At 45.9% G+C, this 23,113-nt stretch overlaps 1 protein-coding gene across 6 annotated transcripts in view; it reads right to left on the reverse strand.

Moving 5' to 3' along the window:
- The window catches only part of CASKIN2 (CASK interacting protein 2), a 99,010-nt gene that overhangs the window by 33,521 nt on the left and 42,376 nt on the right, over positions 1-23,113 (reverse strand). For 5 of the 6 annotated variants that reach the window (XM_082203353.1, XM_082203351.1, XM_082203355.1 and 2 more), the window contains exon 3: positions 2,573-2,624. In XM_082203353.1, the coding sequence (XP_082059479.1) occupies positions 2,573-2,624 (52 nt within the window). Of the gene's footprint in view, positions 1-2,572; positions 2,625-3,242; positions 3,430-23,113 lie in introns of those variants that run through there. The other variant, XM_082203356.1, reaches the window with a different exon arrangement.

A 23,113-nucleotide genomic window follows, 5' to 3' on the forward strand; every position in this document is an offset into this window, starting at 1 on the left:
ATTCCCAGACACAGCGTCTTTCTCCTCCCCTGTCCCACCTTTCTTAGCCTGCCTAGACTAATGGCAGTCTCTCTCCCAGCATGGCTCTCCTACTATCCTGAGTGTGTGAGGCCTGTGAGAATGAATAGACCCTGTGTTTCTGGCTTGTGAAAGAGGCTTGTTTATCCAGTCTCTCCCCCCCTCCTCAGGCTGCCCTACACACACACACACACACAGCCAGCTCCCTTCTTCCACTTGCTCAGTGCTGGTTTCATTCATTCAAAAGGGCTGGGGCAGGCTCCAAGCCCACGGGAACCAAGCCCCCATGGCAAGGGAAAGGCCGAAGCCTTCCAAGCAGCAATAAGGCTGGAAGAGTGTGGAGGGCAAGCTTAAGCCGCGAGCCCGACCCCTGGAACGGCTAGGCTGTGAGGGGATTGCCGTAGCGGATTGGAAGTGGTTGTCCCATTCACATCCCAGAGGAGCCTGCCTCAATTGGAGGGGTGAATAATAGCAGCCACTTCAGGGCAAAGTACCAGGGGGAAACTCCCCCAGGGAATAATGACAGGACCCACAGGAGAGGTCTTTTCCTTAGCCGCAGGCAGCCAGCTAGCAGTCACCTCATGCTGGGCTTCTGCTGCAGGCCTGGATGTTCCAATTATCCCCACGGTAACCTCTCGGTGGGAAGAATGGGTCCTTGCAGCCAGGAGACTGAAAGGGCACGGTGCCCACCAAAGAGGCAGGCCCAAAGAGCGCCGATGAATAGGGTTTGGGAAGCTGTATTGCCATTTGCCTAGCAGGGGCGGGCAACATGTGTGGGTCCCCAAAGCACTTAGAGGCAGCCTGCCAGTGCTGGTTAAAATTCTCCATTTCATTAAAACAAACAATAAAAAGGAAACCTTCTACCCTATGGGGGCTGCATAATGCGACTGTCATAATACTACTGTGTTTCTCTTTGGCAACTACAAAACAGGCAGAAATTCAACAGGGGCAGTGGCAGGGAAAGCCTTACTTGAGTGTCATGTTGACATTCAAGGGAGAGAAGTTATCTCCGCATTGTAATATCCTTCGTTCTGCCTAATGGTTCTGAATTTTGCCTGTTCCAGGACTACAAAATGCAGTGTGGATGGAAAGATCTGGATATAAGATTCTGATGAGCTTCTAAACCATATTTCTTGGATACTCCCTTTATATAGGCGTTTATCTGAATGAAACTGTCCTGGCTGAGAATCTGATGTACTCCTTCTTGGCTAGGACTCTGCCATGGGCCCGAAGTCTTGACAAAGCCCCATTCACTTCAACACCCATTTGGAAATCTGTGGGAGTTAGATGCAATGTCCCTGTTACAGTAATTGGCTGGGGGAAGCAGATGGGGTGGGAAGACAACCACTGGAGAGAAAACATTTTGCTGTACGTGCTGATAAAAATGAGGGAAAGTAATATCACTGCTATAGGAACAGAAATACAGGAACTTATACCACTAGTTAAGCAGCATAAGCTAAATTGTAATGCACGCTATGACCTTAATCCACTGTGATTGCTTGTCAGTGTTCTGGGATGCTACTGTACTTTTTCAAGAGTGGGGTTAGCAGAGAATATCTTTCTTAGCAGCTAAGGAGCAACTGCCTCCCTGAGTAGGTGCCTTCACAGCCATGGCCGGCTCAACCATTAGGCAAAGTGAGGTGATCACCTAAAACAACTGATTTGGGGTGTCATAAAAGGGCAGGACATGGTTAGTTATTGGATATATTATTATATTTTAATACAACAAGGGGGGAAGTACTTGTGGGATTTTCTGCCTCGGGTGCCAAAATATTTTAGCTGGCCTAGGATACCATGAAATTTGGCTTGGGGGAGGGGTGTGTGAACCATTTGCTCTTCCACCTCAGGCAGCAAAATGTCTCGGCCTGCCGTTCCTTACAGCTGCAGTCCTGAAATCTTCTGATGTCTGCAAACTGTCTTATTTGGTGATCACTCGTAGCCAAGTAAGATGGTCGTCCATGAACACAGTCTTCACAGTGAGTCTGTAAGTGACTGTGGAGGCTAATTCTGGATCCACACATCCTTCCACAGTGGGGACATTGGTTTCTGGGCAGGAGTTGATCATGGTGAAGGTTTGCCAAATGTGCCTTCCTCTTAGCACGTTTCTCCCTTTCGTCCTGAGTTCATGGGTCTTCAAAGTCCACAACACCTTTGGTAAAGGCTGTTCTCCAATTGGAGCACTCACAGGCCAGTGTTTCCCAATTGTCGATGCTTATACCACATTTTTTTTAAAAAAAATTTGCCTTGAGAGAGTCTTTAAACCTCTTTTGTTGACCACCAGCATTACAATGGCGGATAGGTCTTGTAGTACTTTAAGGAATGGGTTTCTTGGTCCATTCTTTGCTGTTGGATTCCTAGCATCAAGTGTACTGGTCTGTGGTCACACAGGGAGGCAATGACAGAGCAGAAGGACAGAACCCCCATAGTGCCCTGGCTTGTAATCGAAGGGGGCAGTAACTGTTAAACCTTTATCGCTTGTTCCGCAACACATTCACTGCTAGTCCCTCCAACCCATCCAACACTTTTGTCACAATTTAATTGGATTAGTACATACCCATCCACATCTTGGTAGTTCACATTCAGCCGTTTAGTTGATCCCAAGAGTTCTAGAGAAAAAGAACAGGAAATGTGTCATTTCAGGACACAGATGAATAATGGAATCGGGCTGAATACAGATTTTTCAATAAACATTCAGCAATGGCTGCAAATAGGAATCTGCTACTCTCCGTTCTTTAGAGACATCGGGGAGAAGCTATCTGGCTGCAAGCAATGGCTGGTTCTGTCAGAAAATTGTCTGCACAAAATGTAAATATTATCAGAAAAGCCACTCTGAGGGCACACACCCTTTGCCCAGTATCCTGTCTCTGGCAGTAGTTTGGAACTAGTGCATTAAAAGATGCATCCAAGAAGAGGACAGTGATTGATTTCTGTCATAAAGGCTGGATTTGCTGTAATATATGAAATGAGAGATTCTCAATGCAGTCTTTCTCCCCCTCCCTGTCTCTTTTTGCATACATTAACAAATTCCCTTGCTTTTTCAGATAGTCCCAGGAACAGATCCATGGTCACCCTGCAAAAATAAGTTCAGCTTCCTAAGAGTAATGAGAACTCCTAGGCTCCTATGTCTGAATCTGTCTGCACACGGGAGAAGTTTCCTCTTGAACCATTCCATCTACTTGCAGAAGGAAGTGGACTGGTCCCTCTCCCAAAACCTTCAGACTAACCTTGCCGTGCACAGGACAGTGCCTGACCCATCCCTTCAGCCTCTTCTTCTTTCCAAATCCTTTAGCATTGCTTTCCATACACCCGTCTCCATGGGCACCAGCTTACTATTAGCTTCATTCTTATCTTCCCCTTTCCCCAGCATAGCTGCTGCCAAAACATCCCCATCTCCAGAATCTGTTCAGTTGTTTATTCTACATCCACAGAACCAGGAGGCAAAAGCCTCTATCCCCATTGCTGTTGGGCAATGGGTCAGTACCCTCAAGTCCAGTCTGGGAATGCTCCCATTTATAGTCTGGTGCCCAGAAAAGTGCAGCGCTGGGGCATTCTGCTTCCGCCTCCCTGCAACTTACCCACTGCCAGTGAAAAGCCTACGGACCAGATGGCTGGCATTTTTGCGCCATAGTCAGGGGACAGCGGGTCCAGAGGTTGTGAATGCAGCAATTGTATTTGTCTGACATTCTTTTCACCTTGCCCAAGCTCCAAATTTCTAGATAGTATGGGGTCTGAGGAAGTCTCCACAATGAAGAGAGACATTCTGCATTTCTAAACCCGGCTGAATCAGTTTAAGATTCCCTCTGCCTTAGAGTGAAGCCAATTTAATTCTTTTCTTCCACATAATAACGAGGTCATTTATTTGGGAATTCGGTTGCAGAGTAACAGGGAATCAACAACAAAAAGGACATTTGTGAACAAGCAGTATTACTAGTTTAACTTTGGGTGAGCCATTTATTTTTTATACGTGTATATTTTTATCTTAAGAAACGAATTCAAAAGCATAGCTTCTTTTCATTTCTTGAATATGCACCCTCTTTTAGATGACTTAGAAAAATAAAAATAATGGTGGAAAGGTCCTGAATGAAGACGGAGGAAAGAAGATGCCCTCACTGCTGCTGTTCCTGCTGATCCAACAGCCACTGGCTAGCAATGATGTTTGTAATTAATATCATGTGATATTATGCAATTTATAAGGTAATTAATGAGCAACACTCTGATGTTAGACATGTGGGTCAAGGCGATAGCAAAATACCCTGAATGTTCTGATGCTACATAATAACACAATTGTGTGTTGTTCTAAAAAAACAAGTTAGTTGTTTCAACTCGGTTCTAGCTTTAACTAGTCACTTTTACAGAGGATGCTCTGAAGGGTCTGCTGAGAATGAAGATCTATTCTGCAATGTACAGTGGTACCTCGGGTTAAGTACTTAATTCGTTCCGGAGGTCCGTTCTTAACCTGAAACTGTTCTTAACCTGAAGCACCACTTTAGCTAATGGGGCCTCTTGCTGCCGCCGCACCGCCGGAGCACAATTTCTGTTCTCATCCTGAAACAAAGTTCTTAACCCGGGGTACTATTTCTGGGTTAGTGGAGTCTGTAACCTGAAGCGTATGTAACCTGAAGCGTATGTAACCCGAGGTACCACTGTACTGTGAAGATACATTGCACAGTATCTGGCATAATAGGCACTCTCTGATCCCCAGGACCTGCATCCTAGGCCACCAAGAATTTGTCAGTTTCGGCTACACCTTTGGGTTTCTAGCTGCGAATATAGCCTTTGGCTTTCATGACTCTTTTCCTTACTTCCCCAACTAAGTGGACACATTGACCCTGTTCCATATTACAAAAAGGTTTAAGGCATTAACTTCACACAGCAACAATCCTAAACAATCCTGAGTAACTGTGCATGGGATCAATGCAAGTCTAGATGTCTGGATGTACATTGGAATCACTTTTCATGAAGACAGAGAATTATGATTGGCAAGAGGACTCTTCTCCAGCATTTCCTCAGCGACCATCCCAAGTTCCTGTGGTACTTTTCAGTTCAGTTTTATAGTCTCGTATTACCCACTGCTCTGTCCTGTTCCAGAAAGGACTCACTAGAAGCAAATGGAAACCTGCTTGGACAGGTACAGCAAACAAGGCTGTGAGGGGAAGAAAGAGAAGGGGCTAGAGGGTGCCTGGGTGATAGCAGAAACTCCTCATAGGTGTGAAGGGGCTCTGGGGTTTCAACTAGTTACATCATAATGCAGTGGTACCTCAGGTTACAAACACCTCGGGTTACAAACACTTCGGGTTACAGACTCCGCTAACCCGGAAGCAGTACCTCAGATTAAAAACTTTGCCCCAGGATGAGAACAGAAATTGCACCGCCGCTGCCACCACACGGCGGCAGGAGGCCCCATTAGCTAAAGTGGTACCTCAAGTTAAGAATGGTTTCAGGTTAAGAACGGACCTTCAGGATGAATTAAGTTCGTAACCAGAGGTACCACTGTACGAGGTGGTAAACTCATAGTCCTGTAAACTAGTGTAAACTTCCTCAGGCACAGGACACAGAAGGCAATATTGTCTCTATGACTGGCAGGCAATTCATGAAGCTTCTGACTGACCAAGCCTTGAATATTAGGAGACTAGTCTTCTGATCTTGCTTGTTCATCTGAGCAAGTATATTTTACCTGCTGCTCTTACAGAGCCAAGTTTCCTGTTATTTCAGCTTTCAGCTGCTGGCTTTCTGAGCTACAGAATGTACCTTTAAACTTTAAGGCTCACAGCCTAGGTTTGGATGCAGCCACCTATATCCCCAGCCTCACCCTGAAGGTTTGTTATGATGTAGCTGCAACTCCTCTGTGGTACTGAAGTACAAGGAAGCTCTTGAGAACTGGGAAAGCAAACTGTTTCTGTGGTAATGGTAGGACCTAGAACTACTATATGCATTTCTCTGACTTCTTGTCATAGCCAAAACTGACTGGCAAATTTGTTGTTTAGAGACAGAATGGTGGACTAGCCTGACCTCTGGTCTGAGCCATCCAGATAGGCTGTTCTTATATCCCCAGCAACCAAAGTGAGCAAAATGAATAGGGGCACATCTGCATAATTCTCATTTTCAACACAACAGGAAGGTGGCTGCAAGATGTCTGTGTCCACAACTGGCTTCACAATCAGTGATAGGATGTCCCAGGAGAAATAGTGTACACCGTTTCCTGGATTGTTTCTTGCACGTCTGGTTGGCAGTGCACCAGAACACCAAATTAAGAATACAGAAAGCAGTGAGGCGCTACTAGCATCTCAGCCCAAGCCACTGAGTTAGTTCAAGCGGAGGTGAAGGGTATCAGGCTATGATAAAGGAAGGCCGGAGGCTCCCACAATTGTACCATCTGCAGCAAATGCCTCACCGCCCAGCTCCTCATCGGTGCTTATGCAAGTTTCTGCTAAGAGCTTCCCAGGCTCGCTATTGTGGATTTGGTGTGATCTGCATCCAGATTTCTTCCAGCCCTTTGGAGTTCAGCTTCTTGTCAGGAGCTCTGCTCCGGTTGCCTGGAAGACGCTGGCTGGGAGAAAAAGATGCACTGCATAGAGGGGGAGCTTCAGGACCCCCCACAGGAGAGATGAGGGAGTCTGAACAAGAGGTGGGCTCATTGACATATGCAAATATAGGCTGAAAAGAAAAACCAGCATCATTGTGGCCTTCCTTCAGCTAATCAAAATGTTTTGTAAATAGGTGTATTAATGCAAAACCGATTAAGGAGCTGATTGCACAAACGTGCGTGACAAACTCAGCTGACATTGTCAGCCTTGCGGAACAGAAACCGGGGAGGTCTAAACAGAATCGGAATAATTAGGCCTTTTAAGGACTTTTTCCATCTTCAAAGTGCTCTGCAATCATTCATATGCCTGAGATGTGACTGGGTAAAAGTGCCCTGTCCTTCCACAGCGGATCTGCTCCCTGGGGTTCCTTTTGAGATAAATGGGCATTCCCCCCCCCTTTCCTATTCATGCACGTCCAAGGCATTAAAAAGAGAGATGCAGCTTATACTTTGCAATGCAACCCAAGTGGTAAATGCTGAGGTTTTATGTGGAGAAGGCTCATCTTTCATGTAAGCAACCTGGATTCTAATAAGCAGGCTTGCGGCTCTGCAGGATTCGCTCTAAGGATAAGCCGAACGCAGGAGGAAAGCGTCATCATCTGAATTTCTGCTTAGCACCCAGTTGTCAAAGACATAAGAGCCTAGCTGGGGCAAAAAAAAAAGAGAGGCTTCCAGCAGAGTGACTCGGGTTGCTTGAGATCCCTTTTCATGTGCTTTTTCAGAGGAGGGTGACAACAGAGCAGCGACATTGGACTCCATTTCCCAACAGCCCCAATCAGCATGGGCAAGGGTCACGAATGATGGGAGATGTTGTAATCTAACATCTGGAAGGCCACAGGTCGCCCATCCCTGTGGTAGATAGAAGTGGCAGGGTTGCCCCAGCCAGACCTCGCATTGATGCACTGGCTGGTTAAGTTGGGGGGAAAGGAAAGTAGATCGCCTAAGGCTGTGAGGACCCACAACCAAGGGAGTGGCAAAAGGCTGAAAGGCTACAGACAGCTTTCTTCATCGCTAACAGCAGCATGACATGCTGTTATTCAACAGGCGCAGCTTTCACTAGCATGGAGCTGTGGGGGGGACGCTCTGCTTGTATAATTTCTGGGTGTCATTTAGATATTAAAGGCAGAGAGCCTCTGTTGGGAAAAACCAAGCAAATAAAGATGGCAACTATACACATCTGGGAGCATCCTAGGACTTTTCGGATCTTTCCTATTGGTTATTAGCTGCGTGGAAACAAGGTCCAGCACAGGGGTCCAGCCTGTTACGCCATCCCAAGAACACATAACTATAGATGCCGTTAGCATTCTTGAAGGCTGTTGTGGTACTCGGTCATTTATATGCTTTCAGAAGGAGTTAACAGTGTGAGAAAAGGGCTGTTTGCATACGGGCCTAGAGTTTTTCTGGGAGCTTCCATCAAGGCTTTCAAAAATCCTTGATAAAACATGAATTAATGAGTGAAAATTTAAATCCCTCTCGGGAAGGGAAGGCACAGAACTTGCCCTCGTTTTACTTATGGGTAAATTGGGACAGTGGGAGGGAGGGGGGAAGATGAAATGGTTTGTTCCAAATCACAGAGAAAAAAGTCTAGCGCAGGGATCTGAGGACAGAACTCAGCTGCCATGACTCCAAGGACCTTATATAATGAGAGACAAGTGGGGGAAATTTTTGAATGGGGGTAGAGAGGAGGGAAGGATTTTTAAAAGAATGCAAACCATACAGTTTTATAAACAATGGTTTATATACTTACAGAAATAATAGTTATTGGGTAGAGTATTTGCAATCTAATTACTAGTAGCACCTGATGTTGATGTATTATAAAAAAAATTATAAAATACATTTCTTCAGTATTTAAATAGCTTTATAATTTGATTTCTATTCTTGCACTAGTCCTGAGAGATCAGTTAACAGGGAAATCAATGACTGCATTCGCTCCTGATGTGTTTCTCCACATATTTCACAAAAGGGTGACAAAAGGCAGAAGGGAAGAGGGCCCCCTGAACCTTTAATAGCTGTGTAGAACAGGAATTTTATCATGCTTATCTTCCATAAGTTACACCTGATGAAATTTCCTCTCCTTCTCATATGACCACCCTAGACTCATATTTTGCCATAGGAATGGGAGCATGTCAGACACTGAGATCGTGTCTTTTCACTCAGCACAGCCATATCCTTTGACTAAAGACTTCACATCCATTTCCACCAGATGAGCAGGGACTGGGTGGAACTCATGGAACAAAGCAGGGGAACGATGGGGCTGAGCAGCCAGGAAATGCGGGTGGAGAGAACACACAGCAGTCTGTCAAAACTCTCAGACACAGTATGTGCCTGGAAGCTTTGGAAACCAAAAACAAACAAACAGAACCCAGCTTCGTACAATAGGATCCAGGACAGATGGACAACTACAACTGTGAGGGGGCTTGCTGATTTAAAAATAACACTCCCTGCTGCCACTCCCTCTAATGCCTCTCTGTTAGCCCAGCTCAAAATGAAGTTTAAGGCTGCAATCCTGTGCGTGTTTAACCTTGGAGAAATTCCCACTGAGCTCAGTGGGGCTTGCTTCTGGTTAGGGACGCATAGGCTTGGCACTGCAAATATGTTACTAATGTGACTTTACTGAATCTACAAGGTGGGCTTCTGTCCCCAAATAATAAAGAACGACCACATATTTCAGGGGCAAGGCATCATGGTTCAAGGAAATATGATCAGGCAGTCTTTACACAACAAGATTGCAAGAGCTCCCTCTAGTGGCAGAAACGCCAAGCATTTGTGGTGTCTTTTTTTTAAAACACCGCCCCCCCCCATTTTTACCATGTATGCAATAGCAGAACACATCTGATTACAAACTAAGGCATTACATGGTCTTTTTCACACCAAGCTGTGTACTAAATGCCCAATAATGCTGCAGTGTAAACATTGTGAGACCTGTATTGGATATTTAAGGTTAATCTAATTCATTTCATATATTTACAAACTGCTTTGTTTTATTTTTATTATTATTATTATTTATTAAATTTGTATACTGCCCTACATCTGTAAATCTCAGGGTGACTGATGACATAAGACTAAAACAGTCTCTAAGCAACAAATACTTATACAGCAAGCAGTGAAACTGAAAAGCGACTGTACAGTACTAGATAACATAAAGCTATTAAACAATGCAATATAAAACAGTAAAATCCTCCCAGAACAAAAACATAGCATCACATCTTGAAAACATTTTAAGAACCAGGAATCCCTTCTCTAACTACTACCCTGCTGCCAAGCACAACCTGAACACATATACAGTATGCACCCAGTATTTGAAACTCCCATTGTTCTAGGAACATTTTGCGACAAGGAATTTCATTAGCGCCAGCAGTTTCTGAGCTCTGGGCGCAGTACTGCACCTAAGATTTCGGATTACAAGTGCAGAGTGGAAGGAAAGGAGGACCTTTTTCTGCCTCCCCACTTCCAGCTATTCTCTGAAGACTGGAGAAGAGACCCTCTTAAGAATATTAGGGGGGTGGGTAGGGGAAGGACTAGACCGTGTGAAAAATGAACATAATATTTTAGCTGCAGTTCATTCGTTTTCAGCTTTGTATTCTTGTTATTAAAAAAACATGCCTAGACATTTCATTGTTGTGCCCATAACCTAGGTTTAAGGTGCCATTCAACTCCTAGCTTTCATATCTCAGCTTCTAACACTGTATAAACATCATGCCCAAATACTCACCTTACTTCTACACCGATCATACTATATCTGCCAGTCATCCCACACCTCCTGAACCAAAAAAACTCCAATATATCCTGTGCAATCATCAACCATTAGGACCAATCACTCCATCCACTCTACTAAAATAACACTGGCAGACAATGCAAGAACACTGGGAGACAATGAAACCATTCACAAACAGAACCATGCAAAATATCAAAACAAGTTCCCTCCTATCAATCACACAAAATATACCAGCGATCTGGCTCTCATCCAAGTTTCTCTCTCTTTCCCACCCAAAACTCTTGTCCAAGGATGGGTAGAACTGGAAAAAGTGCTCCTTCCTCTTACCAAGGAGAGCACTTAGACATTTCAACTCACGCAAGCCAGCTTGAAGGGTGGGGTTTACCAACAGATACGCTTTATTAACAGAATGGATGGGATGGGGGCAAATGGTAGGTATCACTTCTATGCTGGGTAGGACAAGCTGAGCCTGTAAAAGATTCTCTCTTTTGTGATTAAAGGCACAGCTGCCCTGCTCTGTATCGGAGTTGGCAACCCTATGCTATGTCTGTAGGCACAAGCTGTCCCTACAGGAGCAGAGCAAGGAGGTGGAGGAGTTCTAAGTTTACTTCTTCCAAGGCTTTATGGAAGCAGTGGGAGTTGAGTACAGAGAAGGGTTACGGCCACACAGCTCTGGCATAGAGCCTAACATTTCTCGGATGCAAAGCCCAATCTAACCTGGTGTGGGGAAGAGTTCTCCATTCAAATTTGGTTTTCTTGGATGGCTCCATCCTTCCTGCGTGTGCATGCGGATGCATGCTGCCACCACCACCACCACACACACACACACACACACACACACACACGGCTAGTAACAGCCAACGTAGAGCCCAGAGAGCATGAGCGAAGGCAGGGAAGTCCCCTTAAGGAGTAGGGCATGGTGGGGACCCAGTACGTAATCACAAAAATCATAGAACTGGACAATTGAAAGGGACCGCAAGGATCATCTAGTCCAACCACCTGCAATGTAGGAATCTTTTGCCCAGCATAGGGCTGAAACCCACAACTCTGAGATTATGAGTCTCATGCTCAACTGACTAAGCTATTCAGCTTGTGGTGAGCTTTGGGCTTGGTCACCCACAATAAGCTTGGCAAACCTCTTCAGCAACTGTGTTTGGTGTAGCTATTTCAGAACATGCAGCAGGGGTTGGTTGAGATCTCAGATATGATGTGTAATGCACAATGAAATGGAGTTACTGGACAAGGAGAGTGAGGTTTGTCCGGCAGTCCAGCCTTCTGCTTCCCACAGTGGCCAAGGGAGATGCCTTTGGGAACTCCTAAGCAGGCCATGTTGTTTGTCCCCAACATCCTTGATTGGACATATAATGTCTCCGAACATGGAGGTGACCCGAAAACTGCAACTAATCCAGAATGCGGCAGCTAGACTGGTGACTGGGAGTGGCCACTGAGACCATATTACACCAGTCCTGAAAGACCTGCATTGGCTCCCAGTACATTTCCAAGCACAATTCAAAATGTTGGTGCTGACCTTACAGCCCTAAACAACCTTGGCCCAATATACCTGAAGGAGCATCTCCACCCCCAACGTTCAGCCCAGACACTGAGGTCCAGTGCCAAGGGCCTTCTGGTGGTTCCCTCACTGCCAGAAGTGAGGTTACAAGGAACCAGGCAGAGGGCCTTCTCGGTAGTGGCGCTGGCCCTGTGGAATGCCCTCCCATCAGATGTCAACGAAATAAACAACTATTTGACTTTTAGAAGACATCTGAAGGCAGCCCTGTTGAGGGAAATTTTTAATGTTTGATCTTTTATTGTTTTTTTAATATTCTGTTGGGAACTGCCCAAAGTGGCTGGGGAAACCCAGCTAGATAGGCGAGGTATAAATATTGAAGAATTATTATTATTATTATTATTATTATTATTATTATTATTATTATTATTATCATCATCATGCAGCAATCATAACTGCCACCACATCCTCCAAATTCCTTCATGATGTGTCATCTGTAATGGCCTAGTTGTAGTCCCCCTATTGATTCTTTCCCTGCTAGAGAGGCCAGGCTCACAAAAGGTATGAAAAAGAATTTCTGGGTCTCTCCATTCCCCCCCCCCCCCGCAGCACTGCGGGCATCTGTCTTTCATTGCTTTACAACAAACGAGGAGCCCAAGAAACTCCAAGGACGGTGATGTCATGGTCTGCAACAATAGCAAGGCTATGGAGCACAGCCCATGGTGGAGAGTCCAGCTCCCACTCTGCTCCATATACACAGGAATTTGTTTTTTCGGGGGTGTGTGTGGCTTCTTTCTTTCAAAACACTTAGGCAAGGGGTTTTTGTTCTTGCATTCTTTCAGCCAAAGGATTTAACTGGGATTGGCAGGGGAGGAAGATGAAGGGAGGTCTGTTTCTAAGCTTCAGGACTTCAGAATTCAATCTCAGCAGCGGGGTTATCTGCTACATGGATTCTGGTGCGATTCAGCAAATAAAAGAGTGCTGAGCTTGCTTTGGGAAAGCTGAAATCAAATCCCTGCTCGGTCCTGAACTCGCTGGGTGGTCTATCTCTGCCTCAGTGGCCCAATCTGTAAAATGGAAATCATGGCCTAACTGAGGGCGAACAAAATAAAATGTGTAGAGCTCAGTTGTATATTTAAAGAAAGCTCTATCAAAGATTGCAAATAATAGAGATGGAGTGGGTGTGAGTTAGGGAGAGAGAGAAGGGGGTGAGGAGGCGGTCAAGTGTCTGAAGGACAATTATTCTTGTGCAAATTCACATCCCCTCAAATGAGGGGGAAATGAGCTCTGAAGACTCTTCCCTCTGAATACCTTTTTTCACATACCATTCCATTCAACCCTGGAATTATATTAAGTTTATACACCACTTTTCATCCAAGGAGCTCAAGGTGGAGTATGTAGTTCTCCCGCTCTCCATCCTCACAACCCTGTTAGGCTGAGAGGCAGTGAAAGGCCCAAGGTCTTCATGGTTTGAATTCTGGCCTTCCAGAGCCTAGTCCGACACGCTAACCACTACACCATTCCTGTTGTCCACATCCTTCAGTGCTTATCTCAAACTCTATGCTGCAATATTTGGCCCAGAACAAGAAGGCAGGATTGATATCACCCTCCCGGTGACCGCATCTGTCTAAAACCCGTCTGCTGTGTTGAACAGATTCCCACGGAGATATTTTGGATTGTGGGACAAAGAGCCACAATGTGGGCCTTGGGCTGTGCATGTCGTTCCCCTCAGACACTGCTATTTGAGAGGCGTGGTGCTGCCTTCTGAGACCACAAGGCCAGGCTGGCCTCTCACTGGGGAGCAGCTACAAAGCTTGAGGCTTGTGTTGTGTGTTCCGGCGAGTGACCCAGAGCGTTCTGTGATGTGGTCGGCTGACCTTTCCGAGAGACGTCACCCAGGCCTCAGCTGGTTGCCCTGAGGTCCCCAAAGCCAGTTATCCAGCTCTGTCTGAACCCTATCCAGATTCACTCTTGGTCAGAAAGCACCAGGCTCAAAGCCAAGGGGAGAGAGAAAAAAATATATAATATACATCCAAAGTACAGAAGCATAACAGGAATCCCAAACTGTCCAGAGCATCCACAATTGGAGGATGCTTCTAGCTTGCTATGACAAGTGATTCCTAGATTCACAGAGGAGATGAGCCTTACACTGTAACCGTCAGATGGTGACATATGACAGGAGACAAGGGAAAATAGCAAAGGGGAAAGCAATTACGAGTGCTAAATACACGTGTGTGTGTGTGATTAAGGCTGACCTTCTTAGGATTCTGAGAAAGCCACTGGATTCTACATCACAAGCCCAAACTCTGTAATTCTAAGCATCACTGCAGCCACATGGATGTGGAGGCCAGAAGGACAACTCCTTGCCAGGCATGGCGACGATGTTCTGCATTTTTTTCTCTTGGCACGAAGAACACCCCCTGCTCTGCGTGCAGCTCTGCATATCTCATCGCCATCGTGTCCGTGCACCTTTCCCTCTCTGTGTTTCTGGAGAGCTGCATTTGATCCTCTAAGCGGCTGCTGCGGCACTTTCGCAGTAGGTTATGTTTGTCCATCACTATGGAAGAGCCAGGTGTCAAGTGCCGCCAGCTATCAGCTGTGCGCAGGTGTTATCGTATTGGCAGTTGGGGTGTGCCCCTCTTCTGCCCATAAATTGCCAAGGGGAATCGGAGGCCAGCGTGCACTTTGCCCATGTTCCCAGGCTGAACTCTTGTTTACCTCCTCTCTCACAATATTGCACTGTTGCCAAAGGAGGGCATGTTTTTGCTTCACACTTTGTGGCAGATAGGCAGGGCAAAATGGGCTGTCAGTTGGCTCTGTGCAGGCACGCTCGGCTCAGTGAGTCACATTCCACTCCTGCCAACTGCCCCAAAGGCTAACCTTGGCACTGCCCACACCCAGCACTTTTGAGGGGATGGAAGGAGCACAGACCCTTGTAGACTCTTAGGCCTCATCTGCACTATGCATTTAAAGCAGTACCACACCAGACTAAACAGTCATGGCTTCCCCCAAAGGATTCTGGGAATCCTGTGGTTTGTTAAAGAATGCTGAGAGTTGCTAGGAGAGCCCTATGCCCCTCACATAACTACAGTTTTAACAGAGGTTCCATGGTTAATCCCTCTTCATAGGAAACTGTGGTGGTTGTAACTCTGTGAAGGGAACTGGGGTCTCCTAACAACTCTCCACACTCTTTAGCAAACTGCATTTCCCAGGATTCTTTGAGGGGAGGCCTGAATGTTTACTGTGGTATGATACTGCTTTAAATGTGTAGTGCAGGTGGGGCCAGGGAGGGAGGAGGAAACAAAGTCTAGTAGATAGCGAAGTTCTTTTTTTAAAAATAGCAATTATCTGTTCCTCAGAGTTAAGGAGTTACAAACCCATCTACGCTGCTGAAACACTTGATCGCAAACCGAAGAGAATGTGCTTTTCTTAAGGCACATTTGCAAAAGCTCCAAGTTCCCATTTCAATGCCACACCCCACACTTGCTGGCACCAAACAAATACCATTCTGTGCTGAGGAGGTACATCCTGATCCTGCCCTTCAGTTTCTCCCCCATTAACCAAGAGCAGTTTTGCTGGGGATAAGGAGTAAGCCATGGTCAAGCTCAACTTGGGCAAAAGGCTCTGCTATCTGGGGAGGCGGGGAGGCCTGCCTGTTGCTGGCATGCTGAGTTTTGAGGGATTTGGGAATAAACAGCCCCAGCCACGCTTCTGCCCTCTTAGAAAAGCTCAGGCGGCTCCTTGCAGACATCAAGAGCCCCTGCCATTTCTGAAGACAGATTTATCAGGGTGGCTGGCAGGGTGAATCTGCCCACACTTGACTCATGGGAGGAGTTCTGATGGATTGAAAGTTACAAGGAATTCCAGATACAAACATGGCAGCTCTCCCAGGAGCGTAACTGCCGTGCCAGGGGGGGGGGGGACTTGGTATGAAGTTCTAAAGTGTGCCAGTGAGGACCATTCCTAGTTGAGGTACAAGCTTCTCCAACAGCTGCTGCTGCTTCTACTCTTTTATACTGGCCTGGAGGCAGAGTGTGAACATTTTCCCAACCCCCTGCAATCAGTGCAGAATCCATTGCATGCTGCACACCCCATGAAAGCACTGCATGCCATAGCTAGAAAAGAATGCCCCTGGGTTCCACCCCACCATGGATCTTGTTTCCATCTAGGACAGCGGTTCACAACCTGTGGGTCCCCAGATGTTGTTGGACTACAACTCCCATCACCCCTGAGCTCTGGCCTTGCTAGCTAGGGGTGATGGGAGTTGTAGTTCAACAACATCTGGGGACCCACAGGTTGAGAAAGGCTGATCTAGGATTTCCTCTTCTGAGCAGGTTAGAGGGAACCTGTGGCTCTAGTACAGATGTTGTTGGACTGCATCTCCCATCAAGACCAGCCAACAGGGCCACAAACCAACAAATACCTGGAGGGCTGCAGGTTCCTCCATTCCTATGTTAAACCGCACCCAGGGCTTGTGTGTTCCCTCCTCTTTCAATTTATTCGCCTGCTCTCCAGCCTGGGATGACAGTGAGCAGAACATTGGTTCTGCTGGTGCAACATTGATGCTGCTGGTGCAACACGTCCTGTTTGGAATGGTTCCCAACCATGCATGTTTGATACATGCTTCTAAACACAACAGGAAAAGGCTGCAGACAGAGGCAGGCGGCATTTCTCCAGCATTCCTGCAACTTGGGGTGTTACAAGTGGGTGTCTGAAAAACTGAAAATCTTAAGTTTGTTATTTTTACATCAAAAGAAGCAAGCTAGTGCACAACTTAAACCCCACAGGCAGGACTGCAGATACAGGAGTCTGCAGGGTTGGCCCTAGATTGGTCCCCACACCTAATTGAGCATGTGCATGGATGCCTTGCTTTCTAAAACTGTTGGGTCCTGATAGTGCAGCCACAGTGTCAGTGTCCCATGGTGATGCCAATTATCTTGCTCCCTAAATATCTAGCTCAGCCATTGGAAACCTGGCACACATATACGTAGATGCAGGTATGTATGTTTCTCAATGATGCTCATGGGGTCTGACCAGGAACAAGACCTTGGGGCTGTAGTGGATAGCTCAGTAAAGATGCTGATCCAGTGTGTGGCAGCTGTGAATAAGGCCAGTGCCAGACCAGGCACCATGGGGAATGGATTGGAAATAAAACTCAATTCCTTTATGCTTCAAATGTCTGGTATAAAGCTCTATTTTCTAAGTTAGATGGGTTCCAAGCTAAGTTCCTTCGGTTCCTACTTCAGGTCCCAAACTGTGTCCTTAATTCAATTTTTTTGTTGGAAACAAGTGAATGCCCACTCAATGCAAGTGAATGGAGATTAAAGTGTGGTGGGCTACCTTGAAATACTGGCTAAAGATCTCAGTATTTGGCCTGGGAAAGGGATTACTTTTACATCTAACCAATCAGGAGTGTATCAGCACATGGTTGAAAACTATGGCCCGAAAAGCCTCCTTGACTGGTCTTTCACCATCCTTTTTACACCATCTGGGTTATGATATTGCCCTTAAATCCCTGAGGCAGAGGTTATGGGATATCTCACACAGCTCTAGATCTTATGTAACCTGCGGACCGTTTGCACCTGGAATCCACTATGGATTCCATTATACAAACTTGTGGCCTGACAGCAGTTGAATTACAGTTCTGTGCAGTTCTGGTTGTCTCAATATCAACAATGATATTATAGAGCTGGGACAGGTTCAGAGAAGGGCAACCAAAATGATCAAGGGGGTGGATTTTGGAGTAACTTCCCTATGAGGAAAGGTCACAACTTTCAGGGCTTGTTATAAGTTTGCATTCAGGCAGCCCCAGCGTCAACCTCCGGCATTTACAGATAGGATGGGAGAGTCTCCTGCCTGAGAGCAGGATTCAACAAATCTGTTGTGTGTGCGGAACAAGGTCTGCTCATGCAATAGGATTTCCCCCTCCCCACTAAAACCCAGAACAGGTTTAGGGGTTGCACGGGAGGAGGGGAGTGAGGGAAGTCCCGTTGTGTGAGCAGACCTCATTCCCTTTGCTAGAGCTATGTTGAATTCGACCCTGAACCCCTGGGGAGCTGAGCTGCTGCCAGCCAGAAAATATGGGGCTAGATGAACCATTGATCTCACTCTGTATAAGGTGGCTTCTTGGGTTCCTGTGCATTTACCAACAGAACAGTCTGAGCTGCTGCTGGCTTGCATGTCTATGGAGCAACAGAGACAGTGCCAGCTGCCAGGAAGCAGTTAATACTAAAGGTGGCATGAGAAAGGGCACGTGCCTTCGCCAATGACCTTTACGAGTACAAACTACTCCAGCTCACACAAGCTCTGGGCAAACACACAGGGCAGGGGGAGGGAAACGGTTTCAATCTTGCTCAGGACATACCTGCAGCTGCGTGCTGCTTGTCCACAGCTAGAGGTGTGGAAAACAAGGCTTGAAAAGAAGCAGTTCACCACAACTGCAGCACCACCTTATTCCCGTGCTCCCCAACCCCCACCCCGTATCTCCAGGAGAATCTGGACTGCCACCACCTCAGGGCTACAGTAATTCAACCATAAATCTGCACACTTAACCAGTTCAATAAACACAGATTGAGGCTTGATTTCAGAAGGAGCTTTGATCGGGGGTGTTCAGTGCTGATGGCAGGGGCTGTAAAGGCACTGTGCGTTTTCTTGATTCAGCAAGGCCTTGTTTGAGCTAATTCCACCACCACCCTCTTCTCCCTGACCCAGCTCCCACAACAAAGAGATCTGCCCATATTTAGTCAGAGGCAACCGTTAATTAAACATGCTCAAATATCAACTGCGATGAGATACTGCAATATTTACTTTAATTACATAATTAATTAATTGCTCAAAGGCAAGGCAGCATTGCAGAACGTCTCATTACAGCACTTTGAGGTTGCTGCAGGTGTGCAGAAGAGGACGGTGTGTGTGTGTGACGTGGTGGGAAGGGGGGGTAAGAAAGACGTTAAGAAAGCGACGCTCTTAATCAAACGCTGGTTACAGAAATGGCAAGACAGCGCGAAGTAAAGAAATGGACCTTACACGATGGAGAACGCCAAATCAAATATTTGACTAAAGAAAAACCATTGAGTATATTGTGTTGAGCAAGTGATCAGCTTACCCTGTTCTGACAAACAGAGACGCCCCCTCTCTCCCTCCACACACCAGTTTGTAAAGTGGTTAGACTGGGAGACCAGGATCCAAATCTGTGTTTGGCCACGAAACCCACTGGGGGGACCTTGGGTCAGTCGCCATCACTCAGCCTAATCTACCTCACAAGGTGGTTCTGAGGATAAAACAGGGAAGAAGACAATTATTCCCATCATCCTGAGCTCCTTGGAGGAAAGGTGGGATAGAGATGAATGAAAACATAAATAAAAGAGATGCCTTTTCCAAGTTGATGTCATTCATAACATCCGGAAGGCACCAGATTGGTCTCTGCGGACATTGTTAGCGAAAGGAAAATTATACAATGACTGGATTCTCTAGAAACACACACAGACATTCCCTGCTTATGTTTCACTTAAACTTGTTGACGGTTGGACATGCTCATCCATAAACCCAAACTGTTTGCATTCCAGGATGCTGTGATCATATGGAGATGGAGATGCCCAGAGTATGCTGTGCAGATTGGCTGCTCCTACCCACTGCCTATCAGGCTATTGATATAATAGCATGTAAAGAGGAAGGATGCCCTATATAGGATCATATTTTAGAGTTAAGCAGAGATCTGCATTTCCATCTTTAGGGCCATACCTTTGTCCATGCACCTAAACCGGACAACAAACTGAATGCTTTGCTTTTGTGAACATAGTTACGGTTCTGGCTCATGCACTGCAATTCCCACTCCCTCCTGGCCCGAAATATTTACATAAGCCATAATCCGTATAACTATATTTCACAAATGATTTATGAGCATGGAAGGGTTTGCTCTCCACTGTCCGGGCTTTGGAAAGTCCTGGGGAAGGAGGAGCGGCTGGCTCTATCGGAGGTACACACGTAGAACATTTCTAGGCTTCGGAAAGGATGTGATGTTAATGGGTGATTCCTGTTTCCCCTTCAGCTTTCATGGAGGGATGGGACCAGTCAAACCGAATCAAGTTTTTAAAGAGATGAAGGGGGGGAAAGCCGACAGATGCCGGCAGGCTGTTCCATGCTGTTCAGTCTCCATCAGCACCTTCCGCAAAGCCTAATAATTGTGAAGGAGAGGGAGGGAATGTAGTGGGGAAATAGATTATGATGGTGTGTGTGTCCCACCCCTCTCAGATGCCAAAAAAGTATTGGGAAATCATCTGGATCTTATGCAGCCCTGCCATGCACCTCCCTCCACAGGGAGCAATGGGCAACTGAGATCTCAAAGCAGGACAGGAAAGAACATCCAGGTCTTTTCAAACAAAGTTACGGCACAGGCAAGGGAGAACAATGGAAGGAAAGAGGAGCTGGAAAGTCAGACTCCACTTAGACAGGAACAGGGGACGGCACACCCTGCCCCCACTGAAGGAGTATGTTCTATTATCGGTTCAGGACAGAGGGTGCAGCTCCCCAGCAGGAAGGGATCACAAGAGAGTCACTGTTGTAATGGGAAGCAAGGCCTAGGGCGGCACAACCGCTGGGGAAGACGGTCACACAGATCACAGCTGCCAGCATTTTGGTGAGGGATTCAACTGCATACGAGTACTTTAGGTTTGTAAATGATTTAAGTGTTCTGACACCCTAGCGCAGGAAATCTGCTTTTTTATGTCTGCAGTTTGGAAAGTGACAGGGAAATGCATTGAAAAGTATGGAATGGTTCACAATCAGCTTCACGATCTGTCCTTCCAGTGAGCACTCAGGGCTGATTTCCTTCAGAATGGATAAGTTTGATCTTCTTGCAGTCCATGGGACTCTCAAGAGTCTCCTCCAGCACCACAATTCAAAAGCATCAATTCTTCGGCGATCAGCCTTCTTAATGGTCCAGCTCTCACTTCCATCTCAGTTAGGAATGCTTAAACATGAGAACGGCTGCGTACACACCATACACTTAAAGCACATTTAAAGACGCCCACCCAAATAATTCTGGGGAGTTTAGTTATTTGGGCTGGAAATTATAGCTGTCTGAGATAGAAACTGCAATTCCCAGGATTTGGGGATGGGCAAGGAATTTCCTTTAAACGTTTGGTGTATACGCAGCCAAAATCTGTGCTCAGTTTCAGCCTAAGACATCAAACTCAAAACACAACAGCCTAATATGGGCTAGCTAGCATATATAAGACACCTAACATGTTTCAGAAAAAACAAACTCTTTACCAAAGTGCTGTGGTTAAACTGCTTCCGATAAATCTAACTCCACAAATCTGGTCATGTCTCTGCTGTGAGTGCTGAGGAGACTGCTAACTAACTACAATGGAGGAAGCAATGTAGCTACTGCTGCAACCCTCCCGAATCCTAGGAGGCATTCACAAAACCACACAGCACAAACAGACAATTTACATCTCAACACATTTTGGTCATTCTTTTGTTCACACAATTACAAAGGATGAAAAATAGGCTTCTATGGCTTCCAACAGTGTGCGAAGGGGGAGGTGGGGAATCTAAATGTGATGAATTAATAAATATGGTGAAAGACACAGGATTGGAACCTTAGCTAGTTGAATTTGGATCCTGTTGAAATCAAACTTAAGTTCCCTCCCTTGATTTCAATGGAAGCTAAAATTCAACAAGCTTGGCCTGGATCCATTACAAAAGTCAACACAGTGGTACCTCAGGTTACATACGCTTCAGGTTACAGACTCCGCTAACCCAGAAATAGTACCTCGGGTTAAGAACTTTGCTTCAGGATGAGAACAGAAATTGTGCAGCAGTGGCAGCAGTGGGAGGCCCCATTAGCTAAAGTGGTGCTTCAAGTTAAGAACAGCTTCAGGTTAAGAACGGACCTCCGGAACGAATTAAGTACATAACCAGAGGTACCACTGTATAGGATTGTGAAAAGGTTCCCCAAAGTGTTCATCGCAAGTAAATCATATTGAATTCAGTGGGGCTTACTTTCAAGTAAGGAGACCTGAAGTATCAGTTATGTTGACTGAAACCAAAAGAATACTTAACAATGTGATCTCACATGTTCCTACTTGGAAGTATGACCCTCGAGTTCAATGCGAATTATTCCCAAGTAACTGAATATAGGACTGCAGCCTAACTCTATCAAAGGGATAACTAAGGATACAAAAGACACTTTTAATATGGGGTGACAGTTTTGAATAAACAGATTGTAAAGAGATATTTGTCGTCAATTAATTCAGAATAAACAAGCAAGATCTTGCCATCTTGCCTCTAATTCTTCAGATCAGAGCAGACAACCTACAATCTGTCTCTTCAGGTAATCCTGGATTTAGCCATGTGTGTGGCTGACATAGCAGAGGGATACTGAATAAGTAGCGGAAGAGGGCATAAAAAGTACGATCAGTAAAGGGCATCATTTTCAGATTCTGTGATATCAGTCACTGGTAGAGAAACCCGCAGAAACAGGTGGACCAGTGTGGACTAGGAGAATAACTGAACTTTGTGGCTTGCAGGCTTGGCAAGCTTGACTTTGAAGGCTGCTCTAAAGGCATTTTCAGACTTTAAATAATGATGATGATTATGATGATGACCCTTTAATATATCACTAGCCTTCATACCATCCAAGTACCAACAGTACAGTCGTACTTTGGTTCTGGAATGCCTTGCGACTTGAATGTTTTGACTCCCAAACACCGCAAACTTGGAAGTGTGTGCTCCGGTTTGCAAACGTTTTTTGGAAGCTGAATGTCTGATTCAGCTTCCGGTTGAGTGCAGGAAGCTCCTGCAGCCAATTGGAAGCCGTGCCTTGGTTTTCGAATGTTTTCAGAAGTCAAAATGACTTCTGGAACAGATTCCATTCAACAACCAAGGTACGACTGTACCCTACTCCAAGTAAACAAATGGAGGCAGAGTCTTGCTACTGCTGCTCTGGGTAATATGTATTCCAGCGCTGCAAACAGAAAATGCTCATTAGTCTCTGAAAGAGGGCTGGGTGGGGCGAAAAACATTTGGCAGAAAGGCAGGGCAACAGATATCCCAAACTGGCACTATTGATTGTGTGTGTTAGTGAGATTTATGTCGTCATACGTTATGGATACTAGACAATAGGTGCTTATGACCTTTAGCACAACTACCATCCACAATGTACTTACAGTCACAATAGTCATATCAGTATGGAGAAGGGAGCAATTGCATTTCACCAATATTGCAGTATGAGTGCAGATAAAAATGTGATTCCCCTGCAGGTGTTGTAAGCAACAACACATTGCTG

Source organism: Podarcis vaucheri (genome assembly GCF_965113315.1).
Source record: "Podarcis vaucheri genome assembly, chromosome: 2".
Lineage (NCBI taxonomy): Eukaryota > Metazoa > Chordata > Lepidosauria > Squamata > Lacertidae > Podarcis > Podarcis vaucheri.